Source organism: Argiope bruennichi, chromosome 5 (assembly GCF_947563725.1).
Source record: "Argiope bruennichi chromosome 5, qqArgBrue1.1, whole genome shotgun sequence".
Lineage (NCBI taxonomy): Eukaryota > Metazoa > Arthropoda > Arachnida > Araneae > Araneidae > Argiope > Argiope bruennichi.
In genome coordinates this window covers 68936139-68953216 of record NC_079155.1, presented here as the reverse complement: position 1 = coordinate 68953216, position 17078 = coordinate 68936139, and the positions used below count along the sequence as shown (strand labels likewise).

The 17078-nt window shown below is 27.6% G+C and overlaps 1 protein-coding gene across 1 annotated transcript in view; it reads left to right on the top strand.

Annotated features, from left to right (window-relative positions):
• LOC129969520 (zinc finger protein 70-like) overlaps positions 1 to 10424 on the top strand; it is a 104107-nt gene extending 93683 nt beyond the window's left edge. Inside the window, exon 8 of the mRNA XM_056084127.1 lies at positions 7777 to 10424. Within this exon, the coding sequence (XP_055940102.1) occupies positions 7777 to 8171 (395 nt within the window). The 3' untranslated portion in view covers positions 8172 to 10424. The remainder of the gene's footprint in view (positions 1 to 7776) is intronic.
• The last annotated feature ends 6654 nt before the right edge of the window (positions 10425 to 17078 follow it).

The window sequence follows — 17078 nt, the reverse complement described above, 5'->3', positions numbered from 1 at the left end:
TACTAATTTGATATATTCATTCTTTTTTATTAAGTTTTGTTAAATAAACACTCGATTGGTTTCCTAAGATCATTAACCTCACCGAAAACACTTTAACCAGAACACAACAATACTTGAACTTCACCTTGTTTAACTGTTATCAAAAGTTACGGCTTCATTTATATGTCGAGTTACCATTAGCGTGACGGCATCGAAAATTAAAACGTATCTGTCGGCAACCGAACCATTAAACGTTCACCCAATTTGAATATCACAGCCACTTGTTGATATTTATCCGTTACCGTACCAGTTGACTACAGGTACTCATAACACTCATTGCCAGTTCACGACTTGAAAGAAAAAATCCATATACCACCTCGACCTTTAACTGTTATTTACATAATAACCGGTTTCCAGCTGCTGCTAGTAGACATGTTCCCTCGGAGTTGAAGTAATAGGATGTTTGCTTTACAAGGTAGGGGATGATACCATCGCACCCCCCCTTGCCCCTACATCTAACAAAACAACCATATATATAGTTTTTTTCTCTTTCTTTCTCTTTCCTTTCTGTCTTTCGCTCTGTTGCAGCTGAAATTTTGTTTCGCTTTGTTAAAATAAAATTATGACGAACTGTTTATGGAAAAAATAATAATAGCCGAACGTTGGACAAGTGTTGAGCAAACTATGGGTTTCTGCTTCAGATGGTATTGTGCACAGAAATTTTGTGATCGTGAAAATATTAATGCCAAATTCTTCTGATGTCAGGTTCATTGATTTTGGAAATGAAAAATAATCAAACCTATCTTGATTTTTTTTTTTTTAAATCATTGACATATTAAAGTCGAAAATTATATAAAAAATATTACAACACATATCATTTTTCTATCGATAATTAATACTTTGTTCAGTAAATTTATTTATCTAAGTTTTCTGTCATTAATATACAAAATGAAATAACAAAATGTGGAAATATAGAACTAAAAAAGGAACTATTTATTTAATTATATTAATACTGTGTAATCCTTAGATAATATCTGTAAAACTAAATATTTGTAACTAAATAATATTTGCAACTAAATAAAATTTTGTTTTTTATTATAAAATTATATTTTTATTATAACATTTTGCTTTTGGCATTTATTATGAAAAATATCATTTCGATGTTTTTTCTCTTAAAACTCATCAAAATTTCATTATATTACTTTTATTTAAAACTATTCTTAATTTTGTGACATCATCCACACACATCCCTTATCAGTAGTAAATTTGATTAAATACAGATAACTCAGAACTACTAACACAATATATTTTTTAGTTTAATCATTTTAATTCAACAGAACTTATATTAAACTCCCCTTTATTATAACTTTATGTTTCACTGAAATTCGGCAGAAGGAAAAAAGTTTGGGAATTACAATTCATAGTCAATCAGCGTAGTTACATAGCATAACATCTTAGTTTTTAAAAAAATATAAATTGAATTGCCAATGATTTAATTTTTATTCTAAAGCAAACGCAATAATAATCGAAAATAGGTGATTTTTTTTTTGACACACAGTTAAAAATCTCAAAATTTATTTGTAAACTTTTTCCTAACAGAAAAATTATTGCAATACAAAATTCTGCAATTCGCTTTTTTTCTCAGCTCCTATCCATTGTAAAATAATGATCTACAATATAGCAATATGTCCAATAATAAAAATTACATGTCCTGTTAGAAAAATGAAAGAAAATAGGAAAATCTATAGTGGGTTTTTCTCAATGTTTTTGCAGAAGTATAATTTTTATCATTACGTTATTTTGAATTATCCAGAAAGACGTTAAATTTTAAAATATCCAAAAATGTTATTAAAATTGTTAGAAGTTCGAACATGATAATCTATTAAAATTAACATTAAATTTTATTGAGAAATAGAATTTATACCAGTATATTATACACTTTTGTAGTTCGTAGCATTTTAACCAAGATTCGTTGAATTCGCTATTGCGCCATTTTGAAGCAGACCCTTAAACGACATATTGAAGATATTCAATTGTAATTGAAAAAAAATATATTATGCGTTATTTTTTGTATTCTACAGAATCCTTTTAAGCTTGAAAAATCCTATTTTTCTTTATTGTTTTTTATTTAATTAATTATTTATCTTTTTCTTCAAAGAGTTTGAGCCTACATCAAAACAATTTGTACGAGCTTTCAAAAAAAAATTCATTATTTTTTTAAACGCTAATATCCACCTACAGTTTAAAAATCAAGCAACATCATGAAGATCTTATCGCTATATTACGGTGAATACTGACCCAATTTTTTTCCTCATCTGGTGTAGCAAAGAAATCTCATTCCGTTTCTTCCACACCTTTCCCTTGTTTTTTTAAGCATTTAATTTTTTTAACCTCTGTTCAAGAACATTTAATTCTTTTTTCTTTTTTTCCTAGTTTGCACTTCTTCGGTTTCTTCTGTATCTGAAAATTCAACCCACGTTTTTCTCAATAAATAGTGAACATGTTTCTATGGCTAAACACACCATGAAAAATGCGACTGTAGGGGAAATAATTTGGCATAATTGCAGCTCTTTGTTGCCAGTGTGTCCTATTGGACAGATATATTTCGAAAGAATACGGCGCTTGCTGCGTTTAGTTGTATTTCGTCTGTCATTGAAGAAAGGCAGAAATCAAATAGCTTCTGTTCAAGAACAAGAACAGTTTTGAATAAAACATGAAGTTATTTCTCAAACTTCGCTTCCGATACAGGCCTTGATATTTCACATTGCCTAACTGTGGACTATATAGGATATGGAAAAGAAATACAATTATCTTTTTGACACTTCTTTGGTCATTGAAAAATTGATAGGGTGAGAGATGAAAGTGCACTTATATAGAAATAAATCACTTCTGGTAAAAGATGGCGATTTGATAACTGTTGGTGGTTTGAAACTTCGGTATAAAAACACGACATTTTATCTTAGCAATTTGCTATAAGTTTAATATTGTAAAGATGTTAATTGATATATGCCCTTTATTTGAAATTTCAAAGCATCTCTATGATCATTGTAGAACTGTATTATACTATTGGCTAGCTGGCTTTTATGGCATTGCATGAATGGAATATTAAATCAGTGAAAATTATGATATTTATCACGTTTATTTAAAACATATTTGGTGTCAAATATTAAACCCAGTTTCTAGTTATTTTATTATATTAAAGTTATGGCTTAGCTGTTAGCAACATATTTCCCAAATTTCTTTAAGATAATTCGGCAGGCCATGATCCACACCTATGATTTGAATCCTCTATCAAATTGGATGATTCCTTTTTAATTATTTCTTAGTTATAGAAAAAAATTGGTTCATCTAAATGGTTAGTAAGCATGAATCACAGGTGACTCAAGTCACTGCCAATAAGCTATTTATCATTATTCTTTTAATTTGAAACAGCACATCACTTTCCAACAGAATTATTCATGAGTTATAAACAGCAGTCTGAGGTTGAAACCGTTCAAATATACTATAGATTTCTTTGAACTGATAAAAAAACTAGCAACTGCATTTTTTCAAAATCAGAATGCCCTCAATTTATTCCAGTTATTTATTGATAGTAATTTCTAATTCGAAATTCTAAAAAATTATTAGGAAATTATACATCTCCCGTAATTTCAGATTTCTTCACATTTTTTTTAATTAAAAAAGTTAAAAAAGGTTTATTAAAATTAAAAAAACAACTTCAAAATTTTATTTCAGTTTAGTTACATTTAGCGATTTTTGCCCCTATTGTTTTTTTCAAGTGCAACACTGTAAGTTTTTAAAAATTTGATTAAATTAAGAATAATAAAATAAGTTATATATAAAATTTAAATGTTTGTTTAGAAAAAAATAAAAGAAAAAAAATCATTGCAAAAGTATATTAGGGAAAAAAGAAACGCATAATTACAATAGCATAATTAGTAAATAATTAATAAATTAATTACTAAGATTTTAATATTAATAATTTCATAATTACTAAATAATAATAAGCATAATTAATAAATAGGTGAATGAATAAATAGGATGAAGTAATAAATAGGATGAAGTAATAAATAGAGTAAAGTAATAAGTAGAGTAAAATAATAATTATAGAAATTATATAAATAATAAATTAATGAATAAGTGTGTAATAATAATAAATAAAATTAAACAAACAATCGAAAGCAAAAGGAATAAAATAGAAAAGTATATAAATTAATAATGAGATGATCAACATACTAACATCTCCAATTTACTACATAATTCCTCAGTATATTGCATTAAGTTAAAACTGAAAAATTCGAAATGTAACTTTCTGCGATACAAAATAATAATAATTATAATATTCCAGCATTAATACATTTTTAATAAATACATTTCATTGTTCGCTTCACAACAAGTTTATACATACGTTAACACAATAAGTTATTTAAACCCCTCTGAAACCATTGTTTATTAATTATTAGGTTTTATGAATGATTAATAGAAATTATCTCAAGATATTAATGACTGAAGATATTAATAGAAGATATTAGAAGATAAGAAGCACAATATCCAATTTTTCTCGAACAGCTTGCAATATTTCAATTCAAGCGTCTTAAAAAAATCTTATCTTTATTAAATAAATCAGTAAACATCTATTAAAATTATTATTCAACCTAGATTAGAATAATTAGTTATGTAATTATTTTTCAAATTACCGCAGGCTTGTTTTGAATTTAATCATTGGCACGCTAGAGCCTTTTTTTGAATCGGGTAAAACGGCCTTCATCTAATTATCTTTGAAAAATGTGATGTTAATTGGATTAAGGTGAGATCAATTCATAAATAGAATCAGAACTTATAAAATTTTTCACTGGTTAATTGATAAGATTTTTGAATTGGTTTCATGTGTGATAAATAAGAAACAAGTAATTTTTAAGACCATAATCATCAAAGGAATTTATAGGTAATTAATTCCCAAATAAGTTAGTATATTAAATACGTCTCTACAATAATTACAATTTTCAAATGAAAAAAATAATGTAAGAATGCTTAAATAAGTTTAGAATATGTGTTTGCGCGCATGCTCACATCAAATCCGGAATCAAAAAAATTCCAAATCAAATCCGGTGTTTGTTTGTTTTTTGAAGTTTTGAATTTATTTATTGGAATTAACTTTATATAAGGCTTGTAGTTGCATATATAGCATAAAACAAATAGAACGCATAGAAAAAAGTGAAGAATTTCCAAAATTTCGTATTTCAAAAATTCTGGGCTTCTTATTATGCATGTATTTATACATTTTACAATCCAACGAAGAACAATTTTAATACATTGAGAAGTATACATTGATTCCAATTAAAAGCTTACATAATCTTACTTTCTTCCTATAATATTTGAAGTTTCTTATTAACGGTGAAGCAAATACGATATTACCCATATATAATTGTTATGAAAATACCGTTTTATGAAATTAAAACTCTTTTTAATTTCAATATATTGGTTTAAACTAGAAAAACCTAATAAAATAATCATTCCATTATTGATATGTATTCAATTGCTTTTATGAATGATATTTTATATTTAAAATTTAATGCTAAATATTTACATCATTTAACTTGAAAATTATTAATTTACAGAAGAAAAATTTAAGCTCTTTTTGTCAGTGATGCGAATTGAAATCCCAGAAATAAGCTGAAAATAGAACAATTGAATACATTTGAAAAAAGAAATTATTCACACATTTCCTTTTGAATGCTTTTCAATCAATCTTCATCATTATTTTAATTAATCTCAATGATGTTAAAGTTTATAATTGCATAGTCACCATAGATTACATTGAATAGTTTCTAAATGTAAAATATCTGAGTTTCCAATCAATCATCCCTTTCAAATCTAGTAACATTGATATGCGATGATTAAAAAAACTTATGAATAATATAGTCAAAAATGTGTGTTTTCTTTTTAAAACTTAAATTCTTCATGCTATAGTTTTAATTAAATTCCAGTTTATCTACAATCAGATCAACGAATGTAAGGTCACATTCTATAAAAAGTATCTACTAAACAAACTCATGTAGAATTTTAAACACTCCTGCATGTATGTATTCTAAAACTAGATAGCTTGCTCTCTATAATTAAAAAATGTCAATAGCTTTCCTGCTTTCCCAATTACATGCATGTACATATCCGAATAAAATTATTCCATACACTCTGAGAAAATTTTCCGCCTGATTTTATATTCTCATCGCATTTTTTTCTCGTTTGCGAAAGGCGTGTACCCTGACGATTCAATGTCAAATCATCAAGCTGGCATCTTGTAGGCGCTCCTTAGTCCCTGTAAGAGGTGAAGATGAAGAAAAAAAATATATGATTATTTTTTTTCTTATTCGCTTGGCACAGATAGCCATAAGCAACCTTGATCCACATTCAGAAGAAATAGCCCGGAAAATTAAATATTTTTTTTTTGTTTCTTTTTCTTCTTCATTTTTTAACGTTAGAAATAGGATGGTTTCTGAGAAGACGCATAATTTCAAAGACATGAAAATCAATCTATCAAGTGACTTTAATGACTGTTATTGTCTGGTATAGTAGATCGATCCACATTGTCATGAAAATGTTAATGTCTTTCTCTTATTTCATCTGTCTCCAAGGCGAAAAATTCTCTATTCGTTTTAATTATTTAGATGTTTTTTGATTCATTTATTTAAATTCCATATGTTATCGAAATAGGCCTATACAAGAAAGTTGAAATCACTTATACGCTTCGCTTAAAACGCGAAAATTTCTTTATTCCATTAAATTCATGTGTGAATATTTAGTAATTCTAACTTATAATCTATACCTAGCTTCTAATTTTTTATGCAATGCCAATAATCAAGCAAAAGAATGCATTTTATTTCCAATAGTTTGAATAATCATCTTTAAGGAGACCATAATTATTTGTATGGATTTAAAACTGATAATTATACAGTAACACGATTAAAATATTTTCATAATATCACTTACATCTTCTGACTTATATCGTTAATTACGTCTTTTGACGTTCTATTTTTATAAAATTAATTTTAATGTTTTACTACTTCAATTTTTGGAATAATATTTTGTCTTATTTACATATTTAATATTTGCTTTTCAAAATATTTATTAAAATAAATATAAAGTTATATATTTAAATAAAGTAATTTTTACATGTGTTTCAAAGTGTTATATACTTTCGAAATAAGGAATATTTGTATTTCAGTTTCATTTTTTTTTTCGTGTTTTCATTTAAAATGATAAATAATTCCCTCAATTCGTACATTTATTCTAAGTGATAAGTAATTATTTTTAAAAAAATTCTTAAATTATTTCTTAAATCACGCTTTCCAAATATATTAAAAGCATAGAAATACATATTAAATTTTTTTAGCAAGAATTATAATCTTTAAATATATTTTTTCCTACCGAAAATTCAATCATTGTTTTGACTCTTGATTCTAACCTAGTCTAATACAACAAAAACATTCTTACAAGAGATCCTATAATAGAAACCTTTTTTTAACACTGATGTTATTAATCATATCATGGCTAAAGTATTTTATACTATAAGAGAGGGAAACTACTGTCCTTTTCTTAAAAGAATGGAAATTCTTTGTAAAGAGAAATATTTTTAAGCCAGAAGTCAGGAATCTAACTTATAATATATTGATAGATTTAACTTTCAATTTCTTATAAAATTAATCAGTAAACCATAAATGAAAATAATTAAAATATTGTTTAAATTCCTGTGTATTTCGACTATTTCTCTTATTCTTTATTTTTGTTTTCTTTTTACAGGCGAACATCATGAGAAATGCACCCAATGTGGCAAAGTTTTCCCAACATCTGCGAAAAAATTGACACATGGTTACTGTCAACCTTGCTATCAAAGCAGTAACGGTATTGCCCTCACAAAGAAATTTCCTAGTCCAACCCACGACAGTGAAAGAGATGATGCCTCATCACCCAGCAAAGAATCATCGTCAGATCATCACTCTGCCATTAAACGAGAAGTAACTCCAACCACTGAGTTGTCAAATGGCAATTCACCACCACCTCCACCTCCCATGCTACTAGGTATGCTTGATGAAGTGATGTTGCGCTACAGGGAAGCTGGGGGTCTTCTGCCACCGTCATTGTCTGCCTTGAGATTTTTAGAAGGGAGTATGCCTGTGCTGTCTCAGAGAAATTAAAACTGGTATTGCTTCAAGTTTGTTGTTAGCAAGGATTGTTTAATTCGAATTCACGATGGTATTAATGATCTTAAAGACAATGGCCATCACCAGCACCTGACATTTTGCTCTAAATTGCTCAAATCGATCCATTGCCATGCCTTTCTGAATAATGTGACTGTGAATCTACAGTAATCATGTATTTTGAAGTTTATGGTGATGCTCATAGCATTCATTGGAGAGATACACTATGAACTCTAATTCAACCTTCGATTCTTAGAACTCAGCAATTGTTGATTCTAATTGGCAAATGTGGACCTTGGAAGAATAATGGATATATTTTAAGAGATATTTGGTTTATATTAGATTAGATCTTATTACATTTTCTAATAAGAAAAAACAATTTAATGAAAGTGGTTCTGCAATTGTTATTTTGATTATAAAAACCAGATATTTTAGCGACTGATTCACCCGAATTTTCAGACTTGAACCGTAGCAACAAATCATTCAGACCTTTTGTTTATGTGTTCTATGTAAGTCATCATGTACATAAAACGTTTATGTTAATACTTAAATGATATTCCCAATGTAATTTTTAATTTATTGAGGAATAATAGTATTTCACTTTTGTTTCTACTACAGCTAACTACATTTTTGAAAGAATGTTATAGTATAATGGTTAGCTTTATCTTCAAGCACACCTATGCATACTTTTGAATCACTGCTACATTTGCCTATTTTTGATATTTTCAACGTTGTTCTTGTATTACAAATCTTTTGATGTTGGTCATGAAACAGAATGCCGAGCTTATACATTGATATTTAAATGTTAAATATTAAGTATTAGATAATTTGCAGTCTTTATTTATTAATAAGTAAAAACTGCTATTAAATATTTTTTGACGACAAATGTTATTAGATACCGTTTGATTTAAATAAATTATTTTGATGAATTCTATTGAAGAAATATCCGATTTCTCACATAGTAAGAAGAAATAAATAACAATCTGAACAAATATTCTGTCAGTTCTTTACTCTGACTGCAATTAACGCTTTTTTTTTCAAATAAAGATTTGTAGATGTTATCAGTACTTTTCAACAAAGAATATTATAAATTTAAAGGCCAGCCTAGTTTGTAAGAACATAATAACGAGTTTCATTCATTATATTGATTGATGTATGATGTGATATTATAAAACAAGTGCTGTTTTTTAAAAACAATTTTCAAGTTTGCAGTCATATTTTATTAAATAAATTTTAAAGCATAAAATCAAAATCAGCAATCTGAATTTGACTGCTGTATGAAAAAATATTCAAGCCATTTTAACTAATATTTAAAAACCTTCTATTTATGAAAATATTCTAAAATATTATCATATAATAAAGTATTTCAAAGAATGTAGCTTCCAAAAAAAATTGTTTATTTCAATTTCAAAAAAATGCCAATGTTAATAGTATTAGAATAAATTTTGTATTATGTATTATACTTTTACAATAACAAATTAACCTTTTTACAATATCTATTTGTAATTGTGTGAATGTAAAATGTAGTGACACACTGTTATCGCATATAAAACAGGAAGAAAATGCAACATTCCGTCCTTGTAGATAGAATGAAATACATAACATTTATACACCAATTTTTATTGTATTTATGAAAAATATATGATACAACAAATCGCAGTTTCCTCTATATTGATAAAAGTGATTAAGTCATCATGGTATTTATACTGGTTTTTTAAAACAGTTTTACTATTGTAACAATATTCCGAGCTTATGCTATACTTGCGTATATTTTTCTAAGCAACTATTTTGAGGTATATTGAAAACAAAATTTGTACAAAGATAATTTGTGCCATTTATATTTTATACATGTTCTTCTGGTTGCATTACAGTTAATCAAATTTAGCAGTAGTAATAAAGAATGTTGTTAGATTCCAGTCATATTTTATTAAATAAATTTTATAGCATAAAATCAAAATCAGCAATCTGAATTTGACTGCTGTATGAAGATCAAAAGTTATTTCTGCTTATCAAATCTGATGCGGGCTTCCTTTGTATTTTTAACAAATCACAAACGAAATAGCGGATAAAAAAAGCAGTATTCAGAAAAATGTTATATATATTCTTGTAAATAGTATAATTTGGATATTTTGGTGATAATGAAGTATTGATTGATATATATAATCAAAAATCAAAATATCAACTGTATTGAAAATTTTTCATTCTATTCAGTGTTTTCTTATGTAATAGTAATATATCATCTTTTGTCTAGTCAGCATCAAGTTGTTCCAAATGTAATGTATTTTTTTTATTCTGAATTTCTGTAATGATTGTAATAAAACTGCTGCTATTAAAATCTTGTCTTGATTTTTTTCAAATTATTTTGATTGTTACTATTTTTAATTTCTTAATGTTCCTTTAACTTTGGTGTACGTATTAAAAAGTTTGGATTTCCAGAATGGCATGGTTTCCAGAATCCTAAGTACAGACTGGGCTCCATTTATAATCCATCATGTGCACATTAATATTCCAGAATCTCATGCACAGACTGGGCTCCATTTATAATCCATCATGTGCACATTAATATTCCAGAATCTCATGCACAGACTGGGCTCCATTTATAATCCATCATGTGCACATTAATATTCCAGAATCTCATGCACAGACTGGGCTCCATTTATAATCCATCATGCGCACATAAATATTTCAGAATCTCATGTACAGACTGGGCTCCATTTATAGTCCATCATGCGCACATTAATATTCCAGAATATGCACAGACTGGGCTCCATTTATAATCCATCATGCGCACATTAATATTTCAGAATCTCATGTACAGACTGGGCTCCATTTATAATCCATCATGCGCACATTAATATTCCAGAATATCATGTACAGACTGGGCTCCATTTATAATCCACCATGAGCACAGACCATCATGCGCACATTAAATCCATCGTGGGTCACTTATTTACTTAAACTGAAGTGTTAAGGAAGTTTATAGAAGTCATGCCCAATTTGAAGTCGCCTTCTATTATCATTTGAGCATAGCTCAAAAAAATTAATCCCTAAAGAAATGCTCAGTTTCTTATGTCGCTTTTAAATTTCCCGTAAATCTAAATAAACAAGCTGTTAATTATGAAAGGGCAAAGAAGTAATGAAATATCAATAAAATCGGTACGAGAAAGAAAGAATGGGCTTAAAATGTGCCAATCTTGAAAACTTGAAGCATCCATAAAGCTATAAGTTTGTTAGTTTACCCACTTTTTAAAACCAAATATAATGATAATGTGAAAAAAAAATCCAAGTCAAATAAAATTCCCATCCAGAGAATGCAAATACTCCGGATGCCAGTCTTAAAGAATATCCAGACCAGAGTTTGGTACACTTATCCACTTTTTAAATAACCCACTTATAACGAAAAGAATAATGCCTTTCATCGACTACTATTTTCCTTTGCTATGCCATTGATCATATAAATACCTTCCGTAAATAAAAAAATAATATGATATTTATAAAAACACTTAACTTCATAGGAACATTTAGTTAATGCATAAAATTATAATAAATCCTTTTTACTTTCCTTCAAAAAGCCAAATGATAAAGCAACTTAATATTTTTATCTGTTTATTTGTTATAAAATATGGTTCAAATAAAAGGACCATTTTTAATAAGTGGTAACGGCAATGCACTGCATTGCTGATATTCGAGGGGATTACATACCCGTGCAGCTCACCTGTGCTGGTGGGGAAAGGGTTTTGGTTGCTTTCTTTCATGTATTCCAAATCTTAACCAAATGTGCAGGCGGACATTAGTGCAAAAATGCCCACATAATGTTGATGATACCCTGGGAATTGTACATTGGACAATTAATTAGTTAGTAAAAATTAAGTATTTATTGACATATTTTCCTAACCATAACTCTAACTGGATACAGATTGCAGATTTGTTTTGCCAGATGGTCTAAACATTTATACGTCCGTCCAGTATGCACTCAGCCGGGAAATGTGCAATGTTTTTAACTCCCTGAATGTGATAAATCTATACCTGGGAAATATAAATAATACTTTTGAATTTTACTTAAATAAGCATTGATTCTATATTTAATAGCTGGACGTGCTATTGATTCTAGAACTGACTCCCACATCTTCTGGCTACGTTACAGTAAATTTTGTTGCTGGTAATTTCTTACTAGAAAAATACTGCTAAAATTTTGAGAGAAATAACATAATTAATAAATCATAAATGTATTAAAATTCTGATAATTATCGATAAAATTGCCATTTTTAATTTAATAATATTTATAAATTGGCCTTTATCCAAAAGCTGCATAATTCGGCCAAATTAAAATTCATACAATATGCTCTACAGGACAAACCATTGACTAACAAAAAAATGTTGATATAACAGACAAATCATTGGCTGGAGCTGCCAAATGTCAAGGAGTGACTTATTACATAGTAGGTATTCAATAAGAAAATATTTTTAAAAATGTATCGAAAAATAAAGTGTTTTTATTCATAAATATTTCTTTATTTTGATATTTTGAAATATATTATTGCACAAAAAGTATATAATTTTAAAATTCAGTTAATGAACTCTCCGGGCATATACATTATTTCCTTGCACACTTTTTTCTTTTATTAAGTACATTTTTCAAAATACTTTTAAATACAATTTACAAGATTACTTAGCATTACTTTAGTAATTACATTCATACAAACAGGCATTGAGCCGATATTCAAATTATTTTTGTGTATATATTATTACTTCCTTAAGCATAAGTAGATTTAATAATTAATAAAAAATAACAAGGAATAAAGAAACATTCGTAAACTATAATGAGTCATTAATGATTCGACAACCAGTTATAATCTCTCTTAATGTCATTTTCCACTCGGCAAATATTTCACTAAAAAATTTTTAAAAAAATTCCTATTATAGAATTATTGAAGGAATCTAACTGTTTGAAAGTTTTATTTCAAAATTTGTTACGAAATTTCATAAAGATAATTTATGGTGACAAAATAATAAGTATTTTTAGTTGTCAGTGAAATATGTAAATTAAAGATTCTATTTAATTCTCTTTTATCGTTATCACAAAAGGAATAAAAATTGGCTTTATATTCTTTATTAATTTCACCAAAACAGAAAGATTCACTTATTATTGAATTTCTGTTGCTTCTCTTTCATCAAAGCTTATTACACGAGAGAGAACAGCCGAATGCTTATTCAACTATTCATTCAGTGTACGGAAAAACTTGTTTACAAAAGGTTTTGAAGAATGAATAAAAAATTATAAATAACATTAAAGCGAAATATAATTGAAGAAGGTAAGAAAAAAGAGAACCAGATGACAAATTATGCAATTATTTTTTCTTTCAGAATGCTTCCATTCCACCAAGAAATGGCATTAGAATGGTATGATATAAATTAATACAGATTCAAACATATCATGAAAGGTATTCTTTTCTTATTATTCTTAAACGGTAAAGAATGGAATATCTTAGACGAAAAATAATATCAATGGTTTATCGTTTCTCAAAATGTCTTGATCAAGAATCAAATTATTTTAAAACGCACAGAAACATGATACTATATGCATGTCACTTGAGCGAAATATTAAAGATAATGCTAAATCAAATTACAATTAAAAATATGATTTTAAAAAATAGATAAAATGGAGTAGATGGCAAAACTAAATGACAAATTGTTATACAAAATTCCATCAAGAATTGCCAGCAGAAAGATATGGCAAAAACAAATGAATTCTGATTCAACAAAGAAGAGAATAATTCGAAGATAATTCTCCTCTATTGATCTGTTTAACGAATATTTTAGTCAAAAAATATTTTGGTCATTATTAGATTAATGGACTGTGGCTTCATAAATTAAGTTGGTCAAAATCCAATAAATTAAGTGCAAAATTAAATTATTTCATGTTTATGTTCCCTGTTTCATGTTATGTTATTTCAATTTGAAACAAAATAATGTTAAAACAAACGACAATAAAGCAACATATGAATCGAAGAAGTGCATAAAAGAGAGTAAACCACAGAACTAAATGACAAATTATCATACAAGAAATCCGTATAGAAATGGTGGCAGAAAGGTATGACATAAACAAACAAAGGACACGGAAGAAGAGAATGATCATGAAAGAACAGGTTGTGCATTCTTTTCTGATTTTTGTTACTGCAGAATGAAAGGGGAAAGATATCTTGGCTCATAAAAATAAGATCACTGGATTGTCGCTTCATAAATTACGTTGATTAAGAATCGAATAAATTTGAAAAGCAGAGCAACATGATTCCACACACATGTCGCCTTGACGATATTCTAATGAGAACAACTTAATCATCAGGTATAAACAGAAGCAATCAGTTCCATCAAGAGGAAGTGATCCCCAGTGTGTTTTTTTCATCCCAAACTCGTCCCAATCCGCTATTTTTTTAATGCGGCATCATTAAGAGCTTAGCAAAAAAATGTGGAAAGAAAACACCGACCTTAACACTTTCCTCTACATTTTCAGCTTCCAAGGTTCTCCTCTGCAGTGACCACTCCCAAACAGAATTTGCGAAGACAGCCAACATCCAGAATAGCTCCAAGAAGCGTACTGTAGACGCCAAGGTCGGAATACCTGTTTACAAGTGTCCAGTCGAGGAACAAGGCCAACAAAAATTTCGTTCTCATATTAAAACATAGCCATCGATCTCTTACGGAATATACCTTGAGGTGTGCCCACTTCTGAAGATATCACACGAGTATCGTGTGAATAATACATTTTTTTCTTTATTCTTTGGTATCAAAAATGAATCTCTATTATCTTAAATGCAATCAGGATTCATATTTCTTCGGTAAGCTATCAGATGTGGAGTTAAATTTCGCGCCTTTACTAGTGAAATGTTTAAGATAAAAATCAAGAAAACAATCTTTTGGGAATGAATAGGGTGAAAAATGCCGATTTCTAAAGACAAATTTTCCCATTCATAGTTTAAAGCGGCTTTTTTAAAGAAATATTGATGTACTTGAAAGAGATCCGCGGCTTTAAAGTTCAAACAAAGCTCCATTGTGAATTAGCCTTCAATTTCTTATTTTCAAGGCTGTAAATAAAATGAAAATTTAATCTAAGTAATATTACATAAATATAAAGAGTGTTGCATTATTTCAAAAGTTTTATATCCAATCAAATGAAATTTCGTTTCCAATATATAAATTCTTTTGAAGTAATTAATATTAGTTTATAAAGAAAACACATTCTTAAATATTTTTATTAATTGCAAAAATTATAACTAATTGAAGATATTTACTTTTAAAGACAATTAAACTCAATTAATATCATCAATAAAAAAGAATATAAAAAACTTTTTTATGCACTAGAGATTTCATATTAGAGCAAATTTTACATAACTTTTTCCCAAAATCACAAATAAGTTTTGTGACGCCTTATGTAAGTGTATTGTTTTAAATAAAGTATCATGAAAATATCAAAAAAATATTCCATGCATTTTTATTAATAAAAATACACTTTTAATTGAATTCTTATCATTTTTTTTAAAATTAAGAAATAATTTAAAGCAAAATTCTCGATGAAAAAACGTATTTAGTTCCAAAATGATTTAATTGCATTTAAAAAAAGGTTTTAGGATTTTATTAGTAAGCTTTCAATAATTTAAGTAAAATAGTCATTTCTGAGTTTCCACAACCGAGAAGAAGTTACTAATCTGAAAATGTTATATTTTTGAACATTTCGTTGACGTTCAATCATACTCCCATGCATCTTTGAAAAGATTTTTAGAAACCTCACCTATCTTTCGGCACTGCTTTCACTAAAGTTATTTATATTTGAACATTAACTCCTCCTCCTCCTCATGCACACCAAATATAGAACACGTGACATACAAAAATAAGTATTAAAACAATTAAATCTTGTACAAAACAATTCATATTCAAAAGTTAAAACACAACAAAAAGCAAAACAGTAGAAATGGATGAAATTAATCAAATTAGAATAAGATATGCATAGACATATAAGACTTAGATATACAAACAATTAATATTAAAAACAAAACAAATACCACACATAAACAGAAAAGCACATAGCACTTCTAGGAACGAAATTCCAATGAAAATTAAAAATCAAAACTTCAATTTTGGAAATAACATTTCAAAGGAATAAGCTGTAATGTAAGGGAAAAAATTGAAAAATAAAAAACAATATACGCACATAAAAACTAAGACTGAAAAAAATTAATAAAAGGGGAAAAATAAATAAAAGACAAAAGACAAAAATAAAAATTTAAATTTAAAGACATGCTGAGTGAATAGTATATCACTAAATGCGGAAGCCATTCTGTAATGTAACTAAACTGCTGAGCGTGTGCTTGTATGAAACAATATACTTTGCTGTTTCAATTTATTATTTTTTACTTATTAGTTTTATACCTAAAATATTCACATTTCTGGTTAGTTTTTTTTAAAGTAAAAAAATGGAAGTTCTGAAATAATGTTTTCAAAATTCCATGTAAGCTTCAATAGCAAATATCGATCAAGTATAAATTGGAAGGCCACATTAAAAAAATGTCATTCTGCTCAGCTATTTATTTCTGTGATATTTAACATAGAATTGAGTGATCCAAAGGATTTTACTTAAAAACCTTCATGTTTTTTTAATAACATACAATTAACACAACCGAGCCTCAAATATTCAAACCTTAAATTTAAATAATCTTTTTCTTCTCAAAATTTTGTATAATTGTATGATTTTACATCACAATTAATACTGAATTGAAAAACAATATGTCTTCTGTAAGAACTCAACGAGAATCTTTCAATTTACATTAATATTTTGAATATTTAATTAAAACATGAGTGAAATCTAAATTTAAGCATGAAATTTATGGCAAAATGCATAAACTTCGATAT